The 8,962-nt window shown below is 37.3% G+C and overlaps 1 protein-coding gene across 1 annotated transcript; it reads right to left on the reverse strand.

The window, feature by feature from the left end:
* Window positions 1-943: 943 nt before the first annotated feature.
* Window positions 944-8,711, reverse strand: LOC104232619 (fimbrin-1-like). Its single transcript, XM_009785869.2, has 14 exons — window positions 8,385-8,711; window positions 8,097-8,267; window positions 7,309-7,547; window positions 7,036-7,207; window positions 6,912-6,950; window positions 6,649-6,717; window positions 6,427-6,543; window positions 5,308-5,519; window positions 4,551-4,706; window positions 4,196-4,395; window positions 3,046-3,203; window positions 2,863-2,959; window positions 2,252-2,343; window positions 944-1,842 (listed from the first exon to the last, which is right to left on the reverse strand). The coding sequence occupies exons 1-14, from the start codon at window positions 8,466-8,468 to the stop codon at window positions 1,276-1,278; spliced, it is 2,373 nt and encodes a 790-aa protein (XP_009784171.1). The 5' UTR covers window positions 8,469-8,711; the 3' UTR covers window positions 944-1,275.
* Window positions 8,712-8,962: the final 251 nt, after the last annotated feature.

An 8,962-nucleotide genomic window follows, 5' to 3' on the forward strand; every position in this document is an offset into this window, starting at 1 on the left:
CTCAACTTTAGAAAGCTGAATTATGTTTCTTTGTTATAAGAAATGAAAAGAAAGTGCTGTCATAATCATATAAAGTGAAACATCCTTCCTGGATTTTGTGAAACATGTGGAAAGAGCACCAACTAGTACTTGTAGCAAAGTTCGAGCCAAACTTTGGGAAGTTCCGTATTTTGGATGGATGTGCACAGTGCATATCATTTTCTGGAAGATAGCAACTTTGATTCTCTGTCCAAGTAAGTAACATTTAAGATCCAAAAAATTGACAACGTCCTCTCCTGTCCTCAACCAATGTACCAAAATGTAATACTTAGCTGATAGCCTTTGGGTCTAATCCCTTTCTGGGCACCAGTTGAATCAAATAAAGCCCACAAAGGAGAGATTTTGAAGAAGGAGCTCGATTCTACCAGTAATATACAACAACATCAACAACGACCCAGTAAAATCTCATAAATGGGGTATGGAGAAGGTAGTGTGTACGTAGACCTTATCTCTACCCCGATGGGACAGAGAGGCTATTTCTAATAGACTCTCGACTCAAGGAGACGGAAAATGCGAGAAAAAACAATATATCAATACCATTAACAAAAATCATAGAAATAATAACATCTTAAAAACCAGAAAATAAATATCAAGCAATAACAATAACTAGTAATCACGGCCGGGTGCGATGTTTTAAAATAACTATATCCCAGAAAAGAAAACAACTGCAAGTAATATAAATCTAGCACGACACTTGCACCCAAGCTGGGCCATAACTCTTACGAACTGACCGAACCTCAAATTTGAAAACGCCCTCAACATTCAAAAAACACACTTTTAATGTGCGTTTACATAAAAAAATGCACAATGATTATATAAAACACGAATAACCCTTCTACCCCTAAATCCTGCTACCTCAAAAAATAGTCTATCCGAACTTCAGGATACTAGTAGTTATACATCGTCTGCGTATTCATGAGCATGAATCATTGGGAAAATTTCCACAATCTAAGCCATACATCAAATGGACCAAACGCTACTTACATTCAAAAGGAAATATCTATAGAAAACTAACAGGAAACAAAATTGGAAAAAGTACAGTTGTTCTCCAAAGGTGTGTACTATCTTCCTGAGCTGATAACATTGTGTACTTAAATCTATATTCGTATCTAATCACATTTCGCACTTTACTATCATTCATCTAAAAACACATTTTCTTTGTTTATTTTCGTTGGTATTGCTTTCTCCCCTTGCTTATTCTCTGTCCCTTGAGCTTGTAAAAAAGACAACTTCCAACTATTGTTCATTATCTGGTTTTGTACCCTCATTTTCAACTTCATGTGAGAGGCCACTCTGTTGTTCTGTATCCTCAAGTTGCGGGGATGGGGGCATATCTGATGGTATCTCCGCATTGTCAGCATCCGCGCAAACATCTGTTGGTATCTCTGCATTTTCATCATCCCTGTGCACATCTGTTGGTATCTCTGCATTTTCAGCATCCCTGTGCACATCTGATGGTATCTCTGCATTTTCAGCCTGCTCCGGGGATGCTAACACATCAGACGATGCGTCATCATCTGCCAACTTTGACACTTCAGCAATTAGTTGGCTTTCTTCATCTCCATTGACAGATGGTGCTGGAGATGCATCCACCACAGGAGAGGATGCTCCACTAATTGACGGTGCAGGGGATGCATCAGGCGAAGCAGCAATCAAGGGGGACATTGAACCATTTGTAGATCGTACTGGTGATGCATCAGTTATAGTACTCGCAGGAGATGCAGACTCCGCCTCTTCCGCTGTCTGCTGAAGGCTCCAGTACATTATGCTGGCAGTGAGAGTAAGGATCATCTTTTGGTTAACCTGTCCACCACGTGACCCCAAGAAGGATAGTGTTACAATCAGATCTCATGATGACATCTTTGGAAAGATCATAGGAAAAGCTATAGTGTGCATACTTCTCACTGTATTGTTAAAAGGACATAGAATTGAGTTGTTTTGTTATAAACATGTTCTGAATTTCCAGAATGGTTTTACTTTTTCAACCCTGCAAAAATTGTACTGCATTTGTCTGGTCTTTGTTAAGACCCTTATAACCCACTCCACCCCCACCCCCAGCCTAAGAGAGAAGTTAGCAAGATATTCCAGGATATGGTTCTTTAGCAGTAGCAAAGAAGTTTGCCTACTTTAATTGATTCCCATGGACACAAATGACTAGCTGCAATTCGCCATGATAGAGAGTACATAACAAGCAACATTATAGCATTCTCACCTCCATGATATCCTCAGGCAACAGAAAGATAGAGCACCCAAGTTTCCGTGCAACGCTGATGATATAAGTAGCATTCAGTTTCTTTGCCTCATCTGTTAGGAAGCAACAATAGAAAGTTCAATTCAGAGCACAGCACCCACTAGATGAGAAGTACAGATTAAATTTCTAAAGAAGTAGATCGAATAAAGAGCCAAGATGTGTGAGACCCTCTTGTGCTACAACTCCTTTTGAAAATTGCTGTATTCTTTCCGGTGTTGTTAGAAAGAAGACCACAAGCATTAAAAGCCAAGGAAGGTAGTTGTTCAGCTAGAAAGCCAAATTCGAATCCTTATTTAACACTAAAGAAGCATGTGGAGCTAGTTGCTCCGCTAGAAAGTCAATTCTTCAATCCTTATTTAACACCAAGGAAGTGTATGAAGCTAGTTGCTCGTGCTTGAAAGTCGAATTCATTATTGCAAATGCAAGTCCATATTCCTAACACGGAAGTGGAAGTGAAGCCTGTGGCAGATAACTACACAAAGAATGTATTGAAAGACGACCTCGCTCCATGCCCATTTCCCAAAAGCCAAGAAGAGAAAGAAAGATAAATATTGCAAGAATCCATTCCATACCACTTTCACCCTTGGTAACAAGATTCCAATTAACAACCCTTGGTTCCACAGCACTGAGAAGCTCGAGAAAGAATAATCCACTTGAAAGATTCTTATCCTAAACAAAATCCACGAATTCTAAGTCAGAATCAGATAGTCAAGGTTGAAATTACGCCAATTGAACAGGAACTAGTGATACTACACCTTAAAACTCTCCATTTTAGATGTTCTTCCAGTGCTTTTCACTTTTTTGTTTGCCCAAACTAGAATATCAGCGTCAGTAATCTCCTTCCCTCGGAAACGCGATCTCAAGTTCTTCAAAAGCTGAAGCATATTAAACCTCATCAACTGCCACAGGAAAGCTGGAAAAGGATGTAGGAGTGGAAACATAAGTCATGTGCTAAGAGGCACTAGTTACAAGGCTTGTACATGTCGAAATAGCAGATAATTCATAGAACCAAAAGTAAGATATTTAGTTGCATGAGCAACATAATCACATTGAAACACATACACAAGATGAGAAAGTTTGCACAGCGGAGCTCACATAATATGTAGACTGCTAAACCAAGAATTATGATGATTCAGTATTTGCAACCACTATTTAAAAGCTTTAAGAGTAATACAACTAAACTTCTTCATCCATTAAGATTAAAATGCTTTTTCTTTGACATCCAGTTATACAGACTACTCATTTTACAGGGTCTTAGAAGATTTCTGCAGTTTTAGCACCATAATAACTGATCACTTCCAACTATATATGACCAAAGACTATATGTAACAAATAGTTGAAATCTAACATCCTTAGTTTGCCAGCATATTAAAATTAAATCATTATACAGAACCATATAGAGAAAAATCAATTACAGTAGGATGATGAACTAAACGTTACTTGATGCTATACTTTATGATGACAATTAAGTAATAATACAAGCAAATTAATCTTTTCTATCTTTTGACAGGAGTTATTAGATAATATCCTCAACCACAATCCCACATCAGCAAGAAATCTACACAATCATGCGAAATCCATTTCATGAAAGGATTGGTAATTCCAGGTCCATAGAGTTTTATCAATTACCTTGAAAAGGAACCAATGCATTCTTCAGACAACATAGTAACTAGGGTAGGGACGGGAAACTTTTGGTGTTGGATGCAGTCAAGAATGATAACAGGAAGATAACCAAATAATGTATTCCAGCTTTCCAGCTCCACACAAATAAATATGATAATACAAGTCTAGATGAGACAGAATCTTGGAAGCTCAAGAAGATTAAAAAGCAATTAGGTTCCCAGAGAGCCATGAAGAGAAATAAGCCTCACTATGAAACATATAAATTTTGTTTTGCAACATTACCAAGTATAAGCTTCTTATTCCCTTGGACAAAGTCGTTTCCACCCACATTTACAAGGGAAAGTTTCAACTGCTTCCCAATCCTGACAACTTGGTTGCAGTTTTCAACTTTCCGAAATGGCATTTTAATTGGAGGTTTTGTTGCGTGCTTCCAATTAACAGATCCTGGAGAAACCTTGTCCAATACCTCCAAAAGTACCCATCTGCGGAAATGGATGGAGAAGTTGATGCGTCAAAGATAATAGCAGCTGAAGCAGAGGTATTTTCTACCTACAAATTCCAATTACTACATTTTTACTAGCACATGTCCTTTTTTGGTGTTTGGGGTGAGCCATGTTTATGCAGACCTATCACTTACCCATTTCTGACATCTTCAAACAAATTATTAACGTAAGAGTTTATCCCGAGACTATTAATCCATAGTCGGAAGCATCTCTCTTCCCTGGAAATTAACTCGTCGTCTGTCATCATCTCTGCAAAGGAGACCTTCTTGCTGTCAGTAGATAATCCACTCCTGAAAAAGAATAGCATTGCTCATAAAGGGCCTTTCTCTTCAATTAAAAACAACTAGCTACCCTCTCATCTGGCAACTAAAAGACAAAATCCAAACACTACATTCAAAGCAACTAAAACGCAAAGATTAGCCTCATTCAAATATAGAATAGCAACAAGAGGCTTCAAAACATCATTCAAAGGTTAAATGCAGATAGCAACTTTTATAGGTACATGCTTCTAGCTAATCAAGCTAAATGGAGCATCAAATAGGAATAACTTCCAAATAGACATTTCAAGCAACAAAGGAGAGGAAAACGAAGCCATACATGCACAAAAAATACATGATTAGCTCATATAGCGGTTAAAATTGTTTCTTGCGACTAATGTGATCTAAATCCTTTCTATGATTTGAGTCCCCAAGTATCACAGTGAGCGCAACTACAGAAGGAGCCACAAAAGATAAAAAGTGTAGCCACGTTAAGTTCCTACCTCTGGTGGAATATCTGTATAAGAAAAAGCAAGACCTAATTGGCTGAGCCGTCAACTATGTGCTTTATATCATGCTGAGCACAACAACAGCCATAAAAGATAAAAAGAGTGTAGCCACGTTAGCTTCCTACCTCTGATGGAATATCTGTGCAACAAAAGCAAGATTTAAATTGGAAGAGCCTTCAACGATGTCCTTCGGATCTAGATATCTTTTGCAATCCATTTTCTCTGCATGCTCAAGAACTAAGTTAGCTCTCTCAGTGGGATCCTTGACATCCAAAGTCGCTGGGCTGCAATGCTCTGGTGCAAGTACATTAAGAAGGTAAGCATAGGCCTCCCCGTCCTGCAGAGAAAGCGTAAATATGTAATTGCCAAGAGGCCATATGCAGCTATGAAGGTAGATCTTTGAATTAAAACGGGTCAAGACTAGTCAAGGTGTAGCTTAGATATTACACTACACTGTTTTGCCATATTATACCATGAACTAGACTGGAATGTGCATTTGCATCTTCATTTCTACAATTAACTTTATAAGAAACTTAATACAAACTTTCAGAATCCAACTAGGATTCTCATCATTTTAAACGCAAAATCGAAGTCTTGACTGAAATGACATGCCTCCTACCAGACCTCAAATGAACTTTTGGGATCTGTCCTCTCTAATATTAAGGATAGAGCAGCAAATATGATTATCATTTAAATAAGTTCCACATTTCTTCTGATAAGTCGAAGTTATATATTCCACATATATTTCTTCCTCCCAAAAAAGATAATCCATTTGACTAGCAAGGAAATTGAGAAAAGGAGTTTAATTGGTAATCATATTATAGCTTACCACATATATTTAAACTAATATTAGAAGTGAGTGCGGAGATAGGGTAATTTGTTCCAAAGATCCGACATCAAAGGCAGAACGGAATCACTTCGAATTTTTTCAGATGCAGAACTGTCATTTGAAGAATTAAAAGTTGATCAAACCAATTAGATGAAATGAGTACTAAACCTTTAGGTTATTTCTAATTTTTAGAGAAGGAAAAATCCACTACTTACAGGGTTCAGGTAATCTGAGAACACATAAATGGGAAATTAGGTCAGTCAAAATTCAAAGGAGGGAGTATTACAATTTGGCATGCACCTAGTAATGTGGAATTAATTGAAGTATCATCTTACTCTGTAGAAACAAGAATACCCCTACAGAAAACTTCTTTACTTGTTGATATTGGGGGGGGGGGGGGATAGTACATACATACCTTCAGGTCAGAAGAAAAATTTGCTACTGTTTTCTTGTAACCAGCTTTCTTTAGATGAAAATTCATCCATTTTAGTAAGAGCTTTTCTGGTGCTAACCCCATGAGCTCCTCAACATCCTGAACAAGTTAAGAATAATGGGATATTTGTTTGTATAGTTCGTAAACATGCAAATGGATGGGAAATAAAAGTACAGTCACGTTGGACAAGAGGAATTAAATTACATTGCTGTCCTCCACCAGTTCGACGAGCTGAGGGGTCTTCCGGAGGTTGAGATCTGCCAATAGTTGGATCTAAGATACCACAATTGTCAAGAACCGGGAGAGAAGAGTGAGAGAGAGAGAGAGACAGAGAAAAAGTTAGTAAAATCAACCCAAAGATATGAAGAGCAATGCTATTGCACCAAACATAATCTGCCATAACTATCATGCCCCTTTTCCCCAAAGGCTAGGCAGAGAACACAAAGGAACAGAAATCAGGAACTAACCTTGATAATTTGAGAAATCAGCCCAAGTACTAGATGAGGCTGCAAAGATGTAGAAAAATAATTGAACACACAACTCAGAGGTATATTGAGGTAATGCAAATGAAGAGGGCAAGATTCAACTCACTCGTCCTTCAACCAGGTCTTGAGTGCCAATATTAACAACAGTGCATCCAATAGCCTTTGCAGAATTGAGGCAAAGGGTGTGATTCTCATTTCTCTCCCATGGGTTGATTACTCGTTTCATGTTAATAGCTCGCTCGTCTATTGTGCCAGGTACAGCGACATTGATCAGCTTACTAGAGAACCACAGCAAGAAAACCATAATGAGCCAACAGAAACTCTTGTCATAAATTTGCACATACTTCGGAGTATCACAAAGCAGGTTAAGTTTAAATACCATAAAAGAACTCCATCCTTTGCCAGATCAAACAAAGCATTTGAAGCTGGATCGATTGGAAGAAATTGCTTTAAGAATGGATCGTCTCTTAGATAGCTGTTTATATGAGCTACATATGATGCTTTCTCTGATTCACTGATCGTATGAAGAAGTGTAGTTGTGGAGGCCTTCAGGAAGGAAGATGAATGTTTAGAACTGCCTAATTTAGAGGCAGCTCGAGCTTGCAGATTCAAGTATGTCTGTTCATTACAAGCAATGATTCAAATGTCACTAAACCAAAAATCCAGAATAATGAGGTCAAAGTACTATAAATTCCACTTACTAGGTAATCAGCTAGAATCCCCAATAACTAATTTACCTATGGATTTAAGTTATATACACCGATCAGTGTAGTAGTTATTTTGCTCTACCAGTGAATTTTAACGTGTGATAGCAAGTTAATTACAAAAAAAATACTAGATTATCAAGTAATTTAAATATAATTACCTAATAAGTGACCTAATTGTGTAAATAATCCATCAGTCTATACAATTTAAACTTGCTATGGATTTAAGTTATATACACTGATAATATATATTTACAGTATTAGTGAATTTTAACATGTAACAGTTGATTAGTTACCATTTTTACTAGATTACCAAATAATGCCTATCAAGTAATTTCCGTGTAATTACCTGGCCTGAAACTCAATAAATATTTGTTCATTTCCATTCCATCAATGGCAAAAGAGTAAACAAACCAAATGTCACTAATGGAAATAAATATAATTAACTTAATTAGATACTCACTTTAAGGAAGCTTTCGAAATCAATCTCATCGTTGACGTCGGAACCTGATTCAGCCAAGATATTTCGGATCTCTTCCTCATTAAACATCTCATTGAAAGCCTTTAATTTCGCCATCAAAGGCGGCAAGTCTCCAATTGTTACTTTTCCATTCTGATTCTTAACTGAAATGAACTAACGAGTCCAAAAAAACAAATAAAACAGTAAAAATCATTAACTCTTAACAACAAATTAATCAACATGGACAATCGGAAAACAACACATTAAGGAGATAAAAGAGTCGAGTCTTACTTTGGATTTAAGGCTGCGAAGTTCGACTTGAGTGAATTGACTTTGAAGCCATTGATCAGAAACAAAAACACCAACGAAAGACATCACCAATTACTATTTACTAGTAATTAAATAGCTGTAGCAACTTGTTTTCTTATACTTTTCAAGCTTTGACTGTTTTTGTCAATAATAGAAAAGAGACTGTAACAAAGAGAGAGATGTGGTGTTTGCTTGGATATGGAGCAAAAACAGAGGGGAAGAGAGAGAGAGAGAGAGAGAAGAGAAGTTTTGGGCAGAGGACACGCAAAGACTATGAGGCGGAGAAGGGCAGTTAAGGAAGGGGGCTTACTGTGATGGAGGCCCACTTTGATAAGGTGGGTACCATATAAATGTTAGGAGCTTCTTCTTTTGAACAACTCATCCTTCTATTTTACACCTCAGCATTTATTACGTCATTTTTTGTATTTATCTAGGAGATTTTTGCACTTTTCTTTTTTCTTCTTGGTTTACGACGTTAGTTAAAGCATTTCTTTAACTCTTTTTTTCCTTCGACAATGGAGGGTTTGGGATGTTGGATTTCGAAAGAAAAAAACTTGTAT

This window comes from Nicotiana sylvestris, chromosome 7, assembly GCF_000393655.2.
Source record: "Nicotiana sylvestris chromosome 7, ASM39365v2, whole genome shotgun sequence".
NCBI lineage: Eukaryota > Viridiplantae > Streptophyta > Magnoliopsida > Solanales > Solanaceae > Nicotiana > Nicotiana sylvestris.